This window comes from Scatophagus argus, chromosome 4, assembly GCF_020382885.2.
Source record: "Scatophagus argus isolate fScaArg1 chromosome 4, fScaArg1.pri, whole genome shotgun sequence".
In the NCBI taxonomy this organism is placed as follows: Eukaryota; Metazoa; Chordata; class Actinopteri; family Scatophagidae; genus Scatophagus; species Scatophagus argus.
Genome location: NC_058496.1, coordinates 22,659,416 through 22,679,177, shown reverse-complemented (window position 1 = coordinate 22,679,177; position 19,762 = coordinate 22,659,416). Strand labels below are relative to the sequence as shown.

Below are 19,762 nucleotides of genomic sequence, written 5' to 3'. Positions count from 1 at the left end.
TTCCTCCACACTATTACTATTACTTTGTAATACGCCACTTTAAATGAACCATTGTGTGTCATGGTTTGGCTTATTTTTTTGTGAATGATGTTGAATTAAACGTTGTCTTAAACACTATCTTACTCATGTCCAATAAACCGCTTTGGACAGCTGTTTTTGGTCTGAGACTTTTTGAAACTAGCCTTGAAATGACAGCATCCAGAGAAAAACAAGGCTTAGATTTTAATTAAAGTTTGATGAAGAAGGAGAACGGCCAAAGTCTCTGTAAGGGAAACAGAGGGAAAAATATAATTTCCTGCTTATTAAGTTGTTTTATATACTTAAATGAGCAAATGTGGGAGGGGGGTGTCGGAATCTGCATGACAATAAAATATGTGATGAATTGAAAACAACAACAAAAATATCACTGTGAAGATGACCATGTACTGGCAAGGTAAAAATAACACCATAACTGAGGTGAAGTGGTCTGCTCACACTGTTTCCCCTTTGTCCTGAGCGACTGGCTGGCTGAAACATAAGCACTGCCCTCCAATTATTTGTGAAAGAAGGCCTGAGGGTCGGAGGTCATGGCTATTTATTACTGAATCAAAAGGAAGCCCAGTGTTTTTTCAGATGCGTCCAGGAAGTCTGTTCTACATTCCCACACTAACCCGCCGTGTTTAGAGTGGGGGGTCCTGAAGTGAAAGGCACCATGGGCCACAAACTCTCCTGGACAAGAAGAACTGAGGGTCCTCACGTTTCAAGGCCACAAAAAAAGAGCCAGATTTACAAGACATTCATTGAGTCTAGAAGAGCTTTTGTAGTAAAGAAAAAAAAGTAATCCCTCTTGACTGCAATACCTCAGATTAACATTTTTCATTAGTGATTACTAATAGGATAGTCATCAGTGGGAAATCTTTTGTCCTAATTTCAAGCATCATAGACCTTCCACTGGAATGAAGGTTTCACTTGTGTACATTTTTAGGACAATCTTACTTTTCTTTTGGCAATTCATTCAAATGTGTTAACATTTATTTTAAAATCATTGCACTGGTATTAAAAAAATATCATTGGGTTCAGCAAATTCATAAATAAAATATTTTATAAAAGAGACAAATATAAGGAAGGGGCTTACATCAGTCAAAAAGTAACAAAACCAATACAGTACAGAAATGCCAAGTGACACTGACAAGGATATTTTTACACAAAAAATGTTCCACTTAGCATGTATTCTTTTAAAAAAAGCAATAACCTAAAAGATCTGTATCAAACTATTTCTTTACATTAAGCCAATATGTCATTATCAGATGTTTTTAAACTCCTAAATAGCAAGATCAGTGTCAGTCTCAAGAATCCAGTATTGCCTTCCACATCAGTGTAGCCATGAGGCTGTAACTTACATCAGCAGCCGAAAATTTAAGACAGCAGGGACTATACATGTGCAGTCTACATATATGTGTGGACATGTACATACACAGACACTCACAGTACAAGCAAAAGGGCATGTGCAGTAGCTGTTCAGTCAATTGTCCATGTCTGTGTCCGTGTGGAGCCTGCAACCTTCTAGTCTTTCTCCCACTTTCACACGACAAAGTACACCAAGGTCTTTGAGGGTGAGTATGGGCTTGGGATGGGTCACCTAAGGTCATCTGACTTGTGCTGCCAGTGGCACCAATGAAGATTCACTTTACTGCACCAGTTTACTCCAGCAAAATGCTTTTCACTCACAGGTGGGAAGGACACATGCACATTCTTGCCCCTGCTGGGTACGGCAGTGGGAAATCACAGGTCACTAAGCGTGACCTGCAACCACAGAAAAAGGCAGTTCAGCTTAAAGAATGACACTCATTTCACTATGATGAACTAAGTGCTTTCATATGAGCACATTACGAAAAAGACACCACTTTATCAACTCTGTCTTCTCACGTTATTTAAACAAATATCGGACCGATCAGTTCTAAAAGGGAATACAAAGGCTGCGGACCCATTTTGAACAGGAGGGCAAAGATGTTCCCAGCAGAGGGCATGGTCAAGCCACAGTAGCTTTTCCAAAACCATCAGGTCTGAGAGTCTGATTCCAGCCCTGGCCCCGGGAGCTCATGTTACTGAAACACTCCGAGAATCTGAGGCGTGGGGTGAAACCCCTTAGCGATACTGCACCCTTTGTGTCACTGCCTCAAGCCCCTGAGCAGGTGTAACAGCTGAGAAGAGAGCAGAGGAGGGCAACTGCTGCTTCACCGCCATCATGGGATTATTCAAGACATTCGTACAGAAATCCTCTCTGGGAACAACAGTATACTGCAGAGTCAAATATGGCTTCACTGGGAGCATGCAAACACAAATTAGCCTTATGTGGCACTTTCTATTGTTTACACATTCAACTCACATACTAATTCAGATTTAAAGGGTCAGTTCTCTCAAACCACACACACAAAAAACATATTTTTCCTCTTAGTTTGAGTGGTGTATACGAGGTCATCATAGGTCCACTTAATTCCTGTAACTGAGAACCAGTCAGAGTGGGCCCAAATTATCCATCCATCCATCTATTTTCTATACCGCTTATCCGTCAGTGTCGCAGGGGAGCTGGAGCCTATCCCAGCTGACTACGGGCGAGAGACGGGGTTCACCCTGGACTGGTCGCCAGTCAATCGCAGGGCCAATACACAAAGACAGACGACCACACACTCTCACACTCACACCTAGGGGCAATTTAGAATAGCCAATTAACCTAATGTGCATGTTTTTGGTATTGTGGGAGGAAGCCGGAGTACCCGGAGAAAACCCACGCAGGCACAGGGAGAACATGCAAACTCCACATAGAAGGGCCCAGACCGGAATTCGAACCTGGAACCCTCTTGCTATGAGGCAACAGTGCTAACCACTGCACCACCGTGCAGCCGTGCACCACCAAATTATATTTTCTATAATCCTGTCTGGTTTGGTTTCTGATGTCTGAGTAAGCAACTACAAACTATCATATAGTGTGTCATCATCACCACAGGAGAGATACATGAGTGCAAATGACATGTATTACTGCTCTCTCTTCAAATGCAGCTGCTTGCTAATTGGTGGATATCATGCTGCTGCCAACATGGCTACACATTTTTGGGGTCTAATCAGGTCTATTTGGACTGTCCTTGAATACTTTTCGACTTATTTATTGTTTTTCAAATGTAAAGTTTGAATCATCTTCAAGTATGTAGCAATGAAGATCATTCTGGTTTCAATGAAGTGTCACTCCAGAAACAATGTCCAAGTTACTCTGATACTTGAGATGTGAAAAGTGAGTAGAACTAAAAAGAAATGTCTTTCTTTAACCCTTTTAATGGTTGTTTTTGGCAGATTTATCTTATTTTTTGACAATCTCCGCCTATGTGAGAATACTTTCAGTCATCAAAGTGTCGAAATGGAGTTATTGTCTATGCTAAGCTTTTTGAATACAGCAGTATTTGGGGCCAGGACAACATTTATGATAATAACGAATAAATGGAAATGGCCTTAATGAAGGTCAGTGCCCAATTCAAACAAGGACCTGTTTTCCAAATGCCAAATGAGTGGCAGCAGAGTCCACTGTTTTAATCTCAATCATGATGAGATGATGATAAAGTGAAATCTTCTGTTTTTACTATTTGGCCACAAGCAGAATAGCAGATTTTGTCATTTTCCACACTAGAACCACTTACCAACTTACCCAGTGCTGGGTGAATGTCTTTAATGGGAATAAGTGTGAAGTATGGGCCCAATGCCCCGTCATACGAGCACAACAAACTGGTTTGCAAAAACAGTGTTTTTTTTAATCCAATTGAACCCCATATGTTTTTATTTGTTTGTTTTTAATTTTAGTATAAACCACAGGATGAGGAAAATCTCCCTCTTGAAGGAAGTGACAGATAAAAACTACAAATTGTCTCCAAACAACAGTGAGCAAACACACCATCAATTGCACATTTTTTCCTCTCTCACATCCAGTTGATATAATGCACCAGTGACTGGCTTCAAAACCTTTCTGACTGAAATTTTACCTTTATATCTTATTCCCCTTCAAGTCTGACTAAAGAATAATTTAATCAACATAACTACGCTGCCCTCCATAAAGAGATTGGGGGGAGAAACAGACTGACTGTTCACCAAAAACCTTCAGTACTTTCAGTGACGTTTTTAAACAAAGTCACAAAGCAATCTTACATTATAGAATTACTGTATGATTATATGGTGAATTAATAGAGTTGAATACAGTGAGTTTGAGTCAGCCTTGTGCCCATCTTGTCTGCAGGTCCAAAAAGACACTGCTGACAGCACACAGAGAAAGACAAGTTTTACACTGTTGAAACATGGGTTCCACTTCTTACTGCATTACCACTGAACAGCGGCATTGTACAGTGACCGTGATTCTCCTGTACTGGAGAACAGTACAAGCATAACGATAACATGGTCAGTGTCTTGCTCCAAGGATGGACGGTCTCAAACTCTCACTCTGTCTTCATACTGATATATAAAGTCAGTGGAAACTCATTTTGTCTATTTCCAAAAAAACAGATAAAACAATCACTAAGAATAATCTAGCAGACACTGTTCAACCCTGGCTTGAAAGAGTCCACAGGTATGCTACAATAAGGCATGCTAGCCCTTGCCCTGCCTGAAGCCCCTCCTATATTGCACTGGTATGCAAACAGCTGCCTAGCCATGACACAGCACATACAGGCCTCTGTGGACCTGCCAGCATGGGGGACATTTAAACTTTAAAGGGCCAACTGGACAGCTGGGTGTGTTCAATCTCAATGGGAGTGGATGTGAGCTGCATATGCATTCTCTACCTCATCCACTCACTATTATACTCACTGGTAACACACACAATAAGAACTAAGGGACCTGAGGACATTTCTCCTGTCCTATTTCCTTATTGATATCACTTTATGTACTGAGTTTAAACATTATCTTCTTCATGAGACAACTTCAAGGACTGAGAAACCTCTGAGGGACACATCTACATCTCATCGAAAACTCTTACAACAGTTTCTATCTGGGTTGTGTTTGCTGCCACTTCAAGATGGGTGCATTTATTGCCAAGATGCTACTTCCTACAGTCAGCAGCCTGGTGTTCCTGCCTACAGCCAGTGTGGCTGCCAAGAGAGGCTTCCACATGGAGGCCATGGTCTACTTCTTCACCATGTTCTTCATTGCGGTGAGAATGCCTTTATGGTTCAGTTTTGATGTGACAGACTGAAGCTGACTGATTGTGGTGACTGCGCATGCAGTTAGCTGACAGCAATGTCTCTGGTGCTGACTGAAAGATTTTTTTATGAGGGTCTTTGTATTTTTTCTGTTTACTGTTTATCTCATCCAGAGTTAGACTCGGGTTCAGTAGCACTTTACTGAATCTGAATCCAGTAGAAAATCTGTTCATCAAATCCGTATTCTCCAAAATGCCCTACTGAATCTATTCAGCTTTAGTTTCAACAATTCATGTAACAAAAAAGTGCTTATTGTGCTGTTGATATCTGAACTGCATGTAGATCATTACTAACCTTGTAGATCCTGTGAAAGTCTGTTTGATTTGAACTTGCACTCGTCTTTCTGTAGATCTACCATGCATGTGATGGACCAGGACTCTCCATCCTATGTTTCATGAGATATGACATTCTGGAGTACTTCAGTGTGTATGGTACGGCTCTCTCCATGTGGGTCACGCTTATTGGTAAGTCATAATATACAGTCTGGCACACAATGTGTTGTGGTGTGACTAGTTAGCAGTTGCAGTAGGTAGCAGCACATTTATTGTCTCTACATAATGTGTGTCCTTTATCATGACCTTAAGAAAGACACTGAGAGACACTGAACATCAGTGCTCCCACTCGGCATAGGCTTCCTTTTACCTCGGGTAAAGTTTAGAATTGACTTTAAGATACTGAAGGCCCTCTCCGGACTTACATCCAAGTTAATCACTGATCTTCTGACACAGCTGACAGTTGTTGATAGCATATGTTGTGTCTTAGACTTCAACTCACAAATGCTCAGACAGGCTTGCTGTTACTCATTTATTTGATCACACACACACACACACACACACACACACACCCATCTAAGCCCTTGAGGTTTTGTAACAAGGGCTTTAAATCATTTGCTGTGAAGGGCCAAAGTCTTTGACAGCTGACCACACAGACTGCTCTGCCCTCTGCCCTCTGCCCTCTTTCTCGGCTGATGTACCGATGATGTAAAAATGGCTGGCTAAATATCAAATCCAAGCTCATCTTAGAAATGTTACCAAGCAGGAATAGAGAAGATCTTCACTGAAAGGCAAACCATTTGTGATGCCTGAGCCTGTATACCTATATTAGAGCTTTCTGATGTACTGCATTGATTTTGGGTTGATTTTTTATTGCCTGCGGGGTATTTGGCTATCATCAGTTATGTAGTTTTTGTTCTCATGCATCAGCTACTTCAACGATATTAGACATGTGTATTTGTCATGGTACCAGAAAGCAAACTGTGAAAATGTCCTGGTGTCATTTTTGTCTGAACTGAAAACCTTCAGATTTATGGGCTTCATGCTGGACTTTTGGGGACTTCCAAGGGTTTCAGGGTTCCTAGATAAGTAAAGAGAGCTATAACTTTGGTCTTAATTTAATAAAAAAAAAATATGTGAGAAATAAATTTAACACTACAGTACATTTATTTATCTTCTGTCTCACATGTAGTTTTGTGTGTCCTCATTCCAGCTCTGGGAGACTTTGATGAACCCCAGCGCTCCAGTATAACCATGTTTGGAGTGTTGACAATTGCTGTGAGGATCTATCAGGATCGCTGGGGCTACGGGATCTACTCTGGACCCATTGGATCTGCTGTCTTCATCATCACTGTCAAATGGGTGAGTGGCCTTAGGAGGGCACCTTACTGTCAATTGTCCTTTTGTCTCTCTGCCATCAAATCAATCAGTATAACTTTTGAATTTTGAATTTGATTGTAATTTCAGCTGCAGAAGATGAAAGATTTGAGGGCGGTGTATCCTGATAAGACAGTGTACACGCAGCAGGTCGGTCCAGGCTGCTGCTTCGGTGCTCTCGCTCTGATGCTGCGTTTCTACTTTGAGGTGACAGTCATCAAAATAAAACAAATCCTAACGCATAAATGAAAATGTGTAGAACTACAGACTAGGCAGTGAGATTAGCTGCCATAAGGCTACATTTTATTTATTTACCTTCCCTAACAAATACACTATGTAGACAAAAGTATTGAGACACATGAAGATTACACCAATAGGGACTTTAATGATGTTGCGTTCTAAATACATGGACAGGTTTGCAGCTATAGCAGCTTCCACTCTTCTGGGAAGACATTCCAAAGTATTTTGGAGTGTTTCTGAGGGAATTTTTTCCCATTCATGCAGTAAAGCAATAGGGAGGTCAGACACTGATGTTGGACCAAAAGGTCTGGTTCGCAATCTCTGTTCCAGTTCATCCCAAAGGTGTTGGATGGGGTTGAGGTCAGGGCTCTCTGCAGGCCAGTCACGTTCTTCCACACCAAACTAATCCAACCATGTCTTTATGGTCTTTGCTTTGTGCACTGAGGCACAGTCATGCTGGAATAGAAAAGGACCTTCCCTAAACTGTCTTGGTATGCTGAAGCATCAAGATTTCCCGTCACTGGAAGTAAGGGGCCCAACCCAACCCCTGAAAAATAGCCCCAAAGAGATACATCTGGATACTTTTGTCTATATAGTGTATTATAGCCATTAACACATAATATTTGAATATCTACTTTAAGAATATAAAGAAAGAAAACTAACTAACAAACTAAAGGCAACTATTAAACAGGCAGCTGATTGTCCAGTTACATACAATTATGTATGTTAATAAATGAAATCACCCTAAATTCTGGTACTGTATTCTGTATTCTTCACTGCAGGAGTGGGACTATGCCTATGTCCACAGTTTCTACCATCTGTCTCTGGCTGTGTCCTTTGTCCTGCTGCTGCCGAAGAAAAACCGCTATGCAGGGACAGGACGAAACGCTGCTAAGCTCAGCTGCTTCACTCTCTGCTGCTGTGTATGTTACATTTATTATATCTAAATCTGAAAGGGGAGCTGAAGGCAGTTGGTCAGGTAATGTGGGGACAGGATAGACTTAAAAGGGCAGGCTGCAGAATGTGAAAAATAAGAAGGCTGCAATAAAGCAGCATCATTCGCATTGAATCAAGGTCAAAAGTCCACTCTAATCCTGCTTCTGTTCTCTCTCCAGTCCATGAGCCCTGGTACTTCTAAAGAGAATGCAGACAAGCCGAAAAAGAAGTCATCTCGGACCGTGTGGACAATCCCAACTGAGAAGCTGTGGACACGAGGCTGTAGTACCCCCACCCTGCCTCTGTACAACCCTCCGCCCTCCACACCCATCAAAGGGACCAGCATCCGCAAGCTCAAAGAGATGAATGGTTGGAAGTGAATGAAACATAACTGTTAGGTCAGACGTAGCAGAAGTTCATCATGACGAACAGACAGACGCAGTGGTTGGAAACGAGCGGGAAATGGGAAAATCACCAAATAACTGTCAGCCAAATGCTGATAAACTTGTATGTGGCTGGTAAGCTAATCTACTTCAGCAGGAAACCAACCATCATGTGGACGTTCCTTTCTACTCCAAAAAAATTGTTTTTGGCTGGTAGAATATTTAAGGTCAACAGTGACTTTTGGAATCCACCAGCTCCTGTAGCCAGCAGATAAAGAAACAAAAGTATCCTGATATGCTTCTAAAATTTAAGGATGGGAGCAAAAGGAGAATCAGGCCTCCAGTACCCTCAAAGAACCAATAAGAACACAGCCGTCTGAAGCGCTTGTCCAAAGTCGAGGAAAGGCAGCACGCTACAAAAGAACACACACAGCACGAACAGGGAGACGGTGGCTGAGACAAGCCAGTAAAACTGACTGGAAAATTTATGAGAAGAACAAACAGGCAGATGTTTTATCTCTCCAAAATATATAAATTGTCTTTCGAAATGTTCCTCAAGGGAGACCCTTCGTCTGCTTGCCTCTGTCTGTCCATCCCCCCTACTTTTTCCCTTTCCCCTCTCTCTCTTAGGGAAAGGACCATGAGTCTGAATTCATTTATGGGAATTACAAGACTGTAAAGCAAATTTTACTGGTTTTATACATCCTTAAGGTTCCAAATGTGTCGTGTGGAGCATCAGATGTTGGAGTCAGGGGAGGTGGTAACCCAGACACTCAGTCTGTAACCTGACAGAAGCATTTTGATGTGTTTCTGGATCAGCAGGTGACTCATCTGTCTATTAACTCTGGTTCACTGACTGCACAGCTTTGGCTATGACCCTTGTCTGTAATGTGCATTGTTCAGGCCGTGTAATGTTTCTGGGGAAAACTTTTATCAATATATTGTTATTTATTGTAGTATGGAAGCTTGTATATTCAGTATAATGTGTGTTTGTTTTTGATAATTTTTTAACATTTTGAAAATAAAATGAAATGTTGTAACCATGTTTTTAACTGGTCTTTAGGGAGAGGATGGAATTTTAACAGCCTCAACTATCCGAGCCATTATCATAATGCAATGATGTGTACGTAGCAAAGCTAACCACTAACAAATCCCTGACTGGCACATACTTCAAGGCCAGTCTAGCAACACTAATCCAATTCCAGTCCCACATATCCCCCATCCACTTTCACTTCAGGAGGACATGGGATTTTGCGTCCACGCACGTCACCTGCCCTGAACACTATCCAAAGACTACAAACATGTTCTGTGTGTCTTAGACAAAACAGTCTCCAGCCAAAACGTGAATGAACCTCCCCTCCACCGGGGAATGTTTTGAGCTAGGGCCAAGCCGCCAGCTCCTCTGCTCAGAGAAAGGTGTTTTTGTCTGGCCTCAGAAACCTGGCTTGTTGGGCCACTGGCACCGCCCGACTGGCTGCTCCTACCGGCCCTGACAGCACGGTAACTTGAGCTTTTTATTGCACAAGTGTGAAACACTTTTCAGCTCCTTTACAACCACTGTCTGTCCCCCACCACTCTGCTGAGGGACTGGAGCCCACACACATTTAGGACTGTATTACTATACTTGTGAAGACTTTCTTGCTGTCTGTAAGTCCTTCTCTTAACAGCTCACTTATCTACAACCAATCAAATCCTAATCTTGACCTTGAATTCAGGCTTTAAGTTTGAAAGAGTCATTATGAAAACCAGCAAAATGACTTAAGTTTTGAGAATTTTCAGGATTAATTGACCCTTTGAACAACACGTGGTCCTCACAAGAACAGGAATATAGGATCTCACACACACATATGAGCATACACACTATCTGAGGCCCTGAACCTGGACCGGTCCACTGCGAGTCATGCTGCTCAGCAGACATTGACAGTGTCAACACAATAAGCGCTGACTGACACGAGTATGAGCATGGTCGTCTGCACCCACATTCCACCACGGCATGGAATTTCAGCGGGTATCAAAATATAATAAAGAAATACATCTGAACAAATAAAAAATATGACTTCTACACCAAGAGAGAGCACTTTCTTCAATATTCCACATGTGGAGGCCTATTTGGAGAAGGTAGAGAAAAAACATGCTGTTTCCATTTTCATTAGACTTAATTTAGTACTAAACTGCATGGTGTGAAGTGACTGCGACAGCACAACCTGTGGTATCTTTGGTATGTGTGTGCTTTTAGCAATGTAGCCTGGGTACTTTCAATGGTGAGAGGGCAGCCAGTGTGTCACAGGTCCTTTCTCTGTGTGTCAGCTGTTACCACAGCTGCTGTTAATGTTGTGAGGTCAGCTGCCTCTCAGAGAACACCACGCAGCTGCAGCCACAACACAACTTCACTGTTGATACTGATTAAACTGCTGTACACCATCAATTAGATTCATTACTTTGGCGAAGCAACAGAAGCAGTGGTTGGGGGTCACTGTATTAAGGTACCATTAAGGTAAAATCCATTTGTCTTTGAGGTGGCTAAAAAGGGAAGAAATCTGTTTCAATTTAAGATTGTGACTGATCTTGTGAAGCAGAGATTGAGATATTTAATGCCCTCTTCTTTCCTTGGACAACACACAAGTACACACAAGTGCTTTGAGGACGGTATTTCACAAAACAAACTACCACTAAGCAGACATGTGAGTAGATAACCAAGTGGCAACCTCCAGGGCTAAAAAATGAAGACAAAGCAGAAGCACCAAAAACTGCAGTTGCTCAAATGGCCACTCACATGATCACTTGAGGAAGCTCCAAAAGCAAGTCAACCTACATGAGACCTGATGTTAAAATGCCAGACTAGAAATACACTTATATATACACAACCGGGTAGGAAAATGGGGTAAATATACAGCAAATAAACCTGAGTTCCTGATAGCTTCGGGTTATCTTCTGTGTTTCTTTAGAAACCTATGGGTGACATCATGGTGGTTCTGACTGCTATTTCTTATACAGTCTGTGTAATCCATATATAATAACATGTATAATAACACATCTTAAATGACGTGTTGCATAGCTATGTCTAACTGTCACCCTCCACGCACACACACATTTTTCTGACAGCAGAATCTGGGGTCTGCATCTGATCATTTTTGTGACTTTCTAAAATAGGCCATCCAACACCTATGCCGGTTTAACACGAGGATTTCCCAAGTATTCAGACGTAATATCACGCAGCATAATGAAGGCCTTTGAGAGGAAACAAAAAAGTGAGCACTGTTATCCCCATTTGTACAGTTTCCTGTGTCTCTCACCTATCTCTATGACGACCAGCTTTTTGGCCTGCTTTGTAAGGTAGCCTTTGGGAACAGGTCAAAACATTTATGACTTGACTAGATGTGGTTGCACAACACAGCATACAAACTAAATAAAGCTCATACAGATCGTCAGATGATGTATGTTTGAGTGAGATGAGATAGTTCTCTCTTTACTCAGACCCAGCTACACCTCACCAGTCAATCAAAATGTCATCTTGTGTATTAGCGAGAAAATCCTTTTAGACCAACACAGTGACACAGATTTGGCCTGCTGTTGATCTGAAAGGGTCAGCTTCCATCATAACACGACCTGAGGGGCTTCAAGAAAACAAGTAGCTTTATGAATTTAATTAAGAGCATGAGCAAAACTGTAACTGATCTGGGATTTATCTCACTTTGTGTATTTCTGGGTGACTTAGGCACTGGCATGTGGTACTGCAGAACCTGTGACAAGCAGAAATTACCCCGAGACAGCTGTCTGATGTCAACAGGCTGCAGCGTGTGTTTCCTAGAGCTCCCACAGGCTTTTCTCAGACTCCAGTTTGAAAAGCGTTTCAGATTTTTCAACACAGTTTCAATGATGCATGTTAATTCATTTGGCATAGCCTTGACAGATTACTCCTCACTCTAGGTCTCAAAACTGAGTGCCTTCATTTTAAAACTGTGCCTGTGCTGCCACCTATTGGATTACAGTATGTAATAACATCCTAATTAAAGGATAGTACCACCATATTTTGGAAAAGTGTTACCACTGCTGTCTTATCCTTTGTGTTTGAAGATTATGTAGGTCCAATGTGTAATGTTTGTCCCTATAGTTTATTTTTATAGTTTGTCCACATAAAAGAGTGTGCAGTTCTTGTGCTGAATGATTTCCTCTACTGTCCAGGTTCAAACAATAAGTGCGAGTTAAAGAATCATTGTTGTGGTTAAACTCACAGTGTAAAAGGTATCGTTGAAAGTGATTCACAATGTGTGTAGCAAGTAAATCAAACTTGGATCATTCTGTCCTGAAACAAAGGGAAATGCATACAAAAACACAACACTCAGACATCAATTTATTGCCACCATCATCTCTGAGACAGACTTTCAAGAGCATCTAAAATCCTGGACTCCAGAAAGACCACCTGGTGGGTGGTGCTTTGTGAGGTGTGGATCAGTATGGTGTACAGCTTTGTACTTATTTAGAAATAATCGAAACCATTTTCTTACCCTGCCACAGTCAACACACAAGAACATCTGTAGTTCAGCATCATGCCAACATCACCTTATGTTTCAAAGCTCAACATCCACTTTGTAGCTGTGGCATTAGGAAATGAGATGAGAAACGATCAACTTGTCATCTTTGAGTTTCTGTTATAAATTTGCTTTTAGCATCTTTTTGCTACTTGAATTAAGACATTACAATACAATCAAATAAAAATCTGACTTTCACACAAATGAGAATTGTTGTCAGAATCACATTTCATAGCTCACTGTCACTCACAAATTGTACATAGCTTTTGGTAGCAAGTATGGCATTTGTTTGGATGAAATGTGTGAAAATTAAAGAGGTAATTATATCATGCTGCAAATCGAAGCATGCAGCAATCTCCTTTTTAAGCATTTACAGGCAAAGACTAAGATTCACATACTCAAACGTTTTAAATGTGGTTTTGTCAAAATTGAAATATTGTCTCACTAGTTATATAAGTATCTTGAAGTTGTTTAGAATATTTCTTTTACAATTAAATATGCTTTCAGAAATGTTTTATTACATGGCTATAAACAACAGTAGCCCTGTTATTGTGATCCTTCATTAATATTCTGTAAATATCTGAAGAGGACTATTATCAATTATTTGCAACTGCTGTTGGCTTAGACACAGCTTCAGCTCCACTGCTTCAGATGGCTCCTCTGATTGGCTCGGTATGCTCTCATCAGCCAGAGTCATCTTCTGGAGTGTCTCACTCGGTCTGAGAACACATTAATACAAGTCACTACCCTGCAGTTACAGGCAGTCTTAATTTGGAAGTATCTTTATGCATTGACAATGAGTCGATAAAAATATTCAGTGTCATCTAGTTTTGCAGCTGGCACCAGCAGTAAACTGCTTGCGCTCAGAATGTCCCAGGTACAGAAGAGACATAATTATTTTTTAACTTGTAAAACATTAAGCTGCAGTGCATCTGTCCCAAGGTCTGTCAGTGTAAAGCACATGTGACCAGTCTTTCAGGGAATTTTCAAGTTGCTGACCTTTGTTGTTTGAAAGAGCTGCAAGCCTGGATGGTGTTCATCAGATGAACTCTCATTGCTTGTCCTTCTCGACTGAACAAAACATCTGACACGCTGCAGCGAGGGAACAGATGCGTGAGCAGAGCAGGCACCTACATGCACAAATACACAGACATACACACACAATTTACTACTACAATACACCAGAGAAAACATCTGGATCAGAATAGCCAGCATGCAGAATCACATTTTAATCACATTATCTGAAATAAACCACAAAGTTTGCATTACACATATAGACTCTTTTGCATGAAATGATTGCATTATATGAGGGGCTTTTACCTAAGGATTAATATCCACAATATATAGAAGAAAAACTGAATATTAATATGCAGCTATAAATTGTGATATATAGCATCAGTATCTCAATACTGTTGGGTTGCACTTACTGGTGGACTCAACATGACATGCAAAAGTTAAAATTATGTTCATCTCATTGAATAAAAACATCATTGTCATTAAAATCACAAAGACAATGTCAGTGGATCTGGAGGGTGAGATGAAGCTCTGACTTCGTCGTTGGTGGGATCCAGGAGCAGCATGCAGACGAAGTCCTGTCTGGCAGCCTTAAAGTTCAGCAGCTTTTGGAAGGCCTTTGACCTGTTCTTATAGTACTGACTGACTGTAGGGTTGTAGTGGATGGCCCAGGAAAACATTTCAGCTGCCTCTCGGAATTTCCTGTAGATGCAGACATACAAATACACACAAAAAAACATCTGATCAAGACTGGAAGACCTTTCTCTATAGGTTCCTCTGTGTAAATGTGTTTGTGCGGTCCTGACCCATCTCGGAAGCTGAAAGAACCCAGTGTGTTGTGGAGGACAGCGAGGCGGAGCAGGATAGCAGGGTTATCAAGCTGCGTCATCTCGTCAGCCTGCTGGTAGTCAGCCAGAGCTAAATAAAATTCACTCTGTAAAAAGAAACAGTCTAACACACACACAGGTACACACGCACAAACAAAAATGCCCGTCACAACTTCCCGCAGCCAAAAGTGACATATATCTTGCTTTATCCGACAAACAGCCAAAACCTAAAGATCTTCAGAACCATAACAAACAGTGAAATTCAGCCAATCACATAAGAGAAGCTACAACCTATTAATGATTAATCAATTATCAAAACTGTTGTTAATTTTCTGTCAACCAATAATCATTTCTACGCTCGTGTGTTTAGAGAGAGAGAAAATCAACACAGCCGAGGGTTCATGGTTATTGGAAAGTGGTGATACAGTACAACCTGTTCATTTACTAAGTTCTTCATACTGCACTGTGGTGAAATGCTGATCAGGTTTGTCAGGTTACACCTGTCTGACAGTTTCAGTGCCACCTCATCTCATACGTACACTTTGTGTTCTGTACATTCAGCAACAAGGAAAAACTTCGCAAATGTCAAATTAGATGCTTTGTCTTTTCTGAATTTACAGACTTTCAGTTTAAAAGAGACAACAATAAGTTAGGATTTTGTTCCCACAGCAGCAGATCCCGAGTGCACACACACACACACACATTCACAACACTCACTCACTAACAGAGCAAGTGTCTCTTGCCTCACCTCCTCGGTTCAGGTACAGGCCTGCCAGGCGTTTCTCCACACTGATGGTGTCGTTAAGAAGCCGAATTGCCTCAGTGTAGAGGCCTCTGCTGAAGCGCTCAACAGCAGAATCATTGTAAATGTGAACCAGCTCGAGCTCTGCATCCTCTTCCATGGAATTACGCTCGTCCTTCTCATTTCTGGCAGCTGCCTGACCTCCGACCTCCTTCTCCACCTCATCCTCCTCGCTCATCTTCAGGGCCCGGATGGCATCGTCGAAGGCTGCTTGGAACACATGTAGTTGCCGGTACAGACTCGCTCTGATGGACAGAGAATGAGTGAATGAAACAGAATTGACATTAAATACATCTAAGCAAAAATAAACAGAATCATATTTATCTCAAAAAGGTAACATTAAACTGAAATGAACTTAAAAGAACTGATTATACTGAATTGTTACGGACTGACCCAAAGTACTGCAGAAGTTATTTAATAGAGCAATATTTTTAATTGTGGTAATTTTGTTAATGGAGTGAATCTAAAAAGAACTCAGTTGCTGGTTCTGCCTAACAAAATGTTCACACTTAAAGCTGTTTTTTTGGCTGTTGTTCAGATTAAAGAGGCCCACTAAAATTAATTTATTCATGCTAATTTTTTTTTACTTTCACTCAGGAAAAAAACTAAATGCATGGATTTCACTTGTTATACAGTATTTCCACATTATGGTATTGCTACTTTTATTTAAGTACAAGATCTAAGTACTTTCTTACATTTTGTTAACTTTGCAGTTCCTTTGTAATTGAGAGATGTGTTCTACTGGTTTCACCACACTTTCTACTTGCGGCTTGTCTGTGTTTCATATTGGTCGGACTCACCTGAACAGGTAGAGGCGTCCGTCGTCTGTGCAGTTCTCTATAGCGATATTGATCATGCAGAGGGATTCAGGCAGCTGGCCAGTCAAAGATCTGTGCACAGCCATTTGTCTGGCCCATTCGGCAGTTTCCTGCAGCTGCAGCAGCATGGCTCTGGCCTTCGGACACGCTGGGTTCAGTGTCAATGCAGACTTCACGTCTTCATAACATTGTGATATCTGGGTAGAAGGGAGACCACTGATTGTATGTTTACAGTAAGTACAGTATATTTAACATACTACATGCAACTTTATGTATGAGTGCTCAGCATGAGTGCTAACCCAGTCTGTACCAAATAATTTTTCTAAAGTCTAAATATTTAGATACACCAGATTGCCATGTCATGACATTATACTGCAAGATATCGTTATTATCTGCTATTATGTACTATTATAATTGTAATTTTTTATTTTGTTATTCACCCTAGAAATTACTTTACAAGGAGAAACTCAAGATTTCCTTGTTACTTTTTGTCGCCTGGGCTTCCTTTACAACGCTGCGCTTTTAGATCTTTCTGCTGTCAACTGCTTGATCCTTCACAGCAGCAGCTAACTGCCTGACATGCAAAGAGTATATACTGCCTAATTTAGGCATTCAAAGAGCAAGATGTCCCTGTAGTTGTGACCTGGTTGAGCCGTTTGTGCAGCCGGGCTCTGAAGATGTAAAGATCAGAGTTGGGAGTATCTGTCACCATCCAGTTGTTCACCAGCATCAGACTCTCAGAGTGGTTACCTGCAGCTATCAGACAGGCCAGGCTGAGACACAAGGTACAAAATACATTAATGAACAACATGTGTGTGAATTAGAACCAAGACTATAATGATAACCATGAAAAAATGTAGATTGTAAATATGATGTATATATATGATATATTAGTACGTGTCCCATATGAGTATATCAATATGTACAACTACATATACCATAGAAATATGACACCATAGCTCTGCAAAACATTTTGTATATAGGTTGTTTCTGACGGGCGGCATGGTGGTGCAGTGGTTAGCACTGTCGCCTCATAGCAAGAGGGTTCCAGGTTCGAATCCCGGTCTGGGCCCTTCTGTGTGGAGTTTGCATGTTCTCCCTGTGCCTGCGTGGGTTTTCTCCGGGTACTCCGGCTTCCTCCCACAATACCAAAAACATGCACATTAGGTTAATTGGCTACTCTAAATTGCCCCTAGGTGTGAGTGTGAGAGTGTGTGGTCGTCTGTCTTTGTGTGTTGGCCCTGCGATTGACTGGCGACCAGTCCAGGGTGAACCCCGCCTCTCGCCCGTAGTCAGCTGGGATAGGCTCCAGCTCCCCCGCGACCCTGACGGATAAGCGGTATAGAAAATGGATGGATGGGTTGTTTCTGACCTTCTGACCTCGTAGGCTCTGCAGCCGGGCTTCACCTCAGAAGCTTTGATCCAGGTAGCCTCCAGGTAAAGGCCGTGGTCCAACAAACACTGGCCCTGAGGACAACAGGAAACAGAAGGCTCACCATTCAAATCACATTTGCATCTCTTCCACTATTCCTTGATTTAATTCACTGAAATCAATTCACAAGAGATCAGTGCTCAGTCACCCGTTTTTAAGCTAAAAACTGCTCTAAATTGTCCTTTACAACACAATTTCATTTTTTCTGCACAAACTCAATTGGGAAACTGGCTCAGGTCTCTTCATTTGCTCATTGCTCTGCTCTTGATTGGTCGAGATCTTTTTTGACCATAAATACAGAAATAATCTATTCTGCTACTGCTAAAGGATCTAATTTATCAACTAAAAGGTTAACATAACACCATCACACTTGACAGTTTTATATAATGCATTGTTTTATGATCACAGTAATATGTTTTCCTGTAGTCATAGTTCAGTGGTGGTTTATTGCTAGAGTACATATAACAGTAAGACTAAGCCCCAGCCAGAACAGAGGAGTGATGTGAAGACCCTTACCTGGAGAAAGTAGATGAAAGCCAAACGTGTGCTGTGGGCTCCGGGCTCCAGGAGACAGGCCCGTTTATAACAGGCTGCTGCTGACTGGAAGTCACACATCTGGAGGTAGGCCTCCCCCTGGCTCACATACAGCTGAGGCTAAAACACACAACAGCAGTTGTTATTGGTTATTGGTATAGAATGAAGGTGAACACAGGAAAAGAGAAACCACCAGTTGGGCAGTACATAGGTGTCAGTGGTTATCTGGTTCAGCACCTGTTTAGGCTTCAGTGTAATGGCTTTGGAGAAACAGATCACAGCCTTCTCAAACTGAGACGTCCCCATGGCCTCTTTTCCGTTTCTGTAACTGCAAAGTAAAACATCACAGCATTATTCCATCTGAAAAAAATGTGATTGATGTCACGTTCCAACTTTGTACATACACTCAACAAAGAAAGCCCTTCCACTTGGTTTGACAATATTTGGAACACAACTATGACTTCTCTTGCAGAAAACACACTTCAACTTAAACTGAAGTGTAAATCCTGAAGCAAAATGATACAGTACATGTTCACAACACATGGCTGTAGTAAGTGAGGCTACAGTAGAACTCTCTCATTTACTCCTGAAAATGCGAAAATCTTTGTTTCATTCATGAATCTCACTGCTCTGCAGCCTTGCTCCGAATGATGAGGCTCCCCTGTAGATCTGGTCTTTGTGGACGTTTCTGTCCTGGTGTCAGACAGACTGTATTGGAAATCTGCTTGAGGGTGCTTTTTCTCCTGGCCTCATTCGGCTCCTCTTCTGACACAGCGGTGGGAAAAAATCTGTGCTCTCCTGCCTGCTGGTTGACAAAAAGTTTGACATTAAATAAATCAAAGATTTGAAAATAAACATAGCGAAAAACTGCAGTGGTCCTGAAGCATGCCAACCGGCAAATAAGGAAAGATTAGACTTGGTGACAATTAAAACTGTTAACTATTACCTTCCTAGAAAGATAAACAGTTTTAAAAGTATATTGAGTAAGTAAGGTCTGTCTACTTATCAGAAATCACTGCAGATTTTGGCATCCAGTTTTGTTCATGTGCAGTTTTCTGGGCTCACTGCCAGATATACTAATTTTTGGCCCTTAGTTGTAAGTTTTTGTAAGCCGCTTTGCTATTACAGCGAAACAAGCAGGCGCTTACCGATTGTTCATTTATCTCCTCAGTGTCCATTGTGTTGTTTAAATGGCTGATGCGGTTTTTCAATTCCTTTAGTCACTTTTGCTCTGTGTAGACCAAATTTCGCTTTGCTTGAATTTTATACTTGCTAGGTAACGTCAAACGTGTTTTGTCACCATGGAAACCAACTTCGATACGTAACGCTCAAAGAGTTTCTACTTTGAGGGAACTTCGTGTCACTTCCGGCGCTGTTTCGGCCCC

At 41.4% G+C, this 19,762-nt stretch overlaps 2 protein-coding genes across 3 annotated transcripts; one reads left to right on the top strand and one right to left on the bottom strand.

The window, feature by feature from the left end:
* The first annotated feature begins 4,585 nt into the window (after positions 1 to 4,585).
* Positions 4,586 to 9,380, top strand: mymk (myomaker, myoblast fusion factor). Its single transcript, XM_046385841.1, has 6 exons — positions 4,586 to 5,164; positions 5,563 to 5,677; positions 6,699 to 6,847; positions 6,953 to 7,069; positions 7,885 to 8,025; positions 8,218 to 9,380. Exons 1-6 carry the CDS (start codon positions 5,030 to 5,032, stop codon positions 8,416 to 8,418), a joined length of 858 nt encoding a protein of 285 aa, XP_046241797.1. The 5' UTR covers positions 4,586 to 5,029; the 3' UTR covers positions 8,419 to 9,380.
* Positions 9,381 to 12,755: 3,375 nt separating this feature from the next.
* Positions 12,756 to 19,747, bottom strand: LOC124057496 (tetratricopeptide repeat protein 16-like). 2 transcript variants are annotated; one of them, XM_046385837.1, is made up of 12 exons: positions 19,526 to 19,747; positions 19,004 to 19,179; positions 18,615 to 18,705; positions 18,360 to 18,497; positions 17,784 to 17,878; positions 17,055 to 17,184; positions 16,394 to 16,608; positions 15,540 to 15,838; positions 14,771 to 14,915; positions 14,501 to 14,666; positions 13,950 to 14,080; positions 12,756 to 13,669 (listed from the first exon to the last, which is right to left on the bottom strand). In XM_046385837.1, exons 1-12 carry the CDS (start codon positions 19,553 to 19,555, stop codon positions 13,513 to 13,515), a joined length of 1,773 nt encoding a protein of 590 aa, XP_046241793.1. In that variant the 5' UTR covers positions 19,556 to 19,747; the 3' UTR covers positions 12,756 to 13,512. The 2 variants fall into 2 exon arrangements, with proteins under 2 accessions (XP_046241793.1, XP_046241792.1); XM_046385836.1 differs by having other exon boundaries at positions 19,004 to 19,182; positions 19,526 to 19,744.
* Positions 19,748 to 19,762: the final 15 nt, after the last annotated feature.

Bases quoted from the DNA above. Each gene is read 5' to 3' on its own strand.
- LOC124057496 (XM_046385836.1), bottom strand. From the start codon at position 19,555: ATGGACACTGAGGAGATAAATGAACAATCG. The intron at 18,498-18,614 runs GTGCTGAACCAG...TGTGTGTTTTAG, and splicing joins TTACACTGAAGCCTAAACAG to CCTCAGCTGTATGTGAGCCA. The intron at 14,667-14,770 runs GTCAGGACCGCA...CTGCATCTACAG, and splicing joins TCTTTCAGCTTCCGAGATGG to GAAATTCCGAGAGGCAGCTG.
- mymk (XM_046385841.1), top strand. From the start codon at position 5,030: ATGGGTGCATTTATTGCCAAGATGCTACTTCCTACAGTCAGCAGCCTG. The intron at 5,678-6,698 runs GTAAGTCATAAT...TCCTCATTCCAG, and splicing joins CATGTGGGTCACGCTTATTG to CTCTGGGAGACTTTGATGAA. The intron at 8,026-8,217 runs GTATGTTACATT...TTCTCTCTCCAG, and splicing joins GCTTCACTCTCTGCTGCTGT to TCCATGAGCCCTGGTACTTC.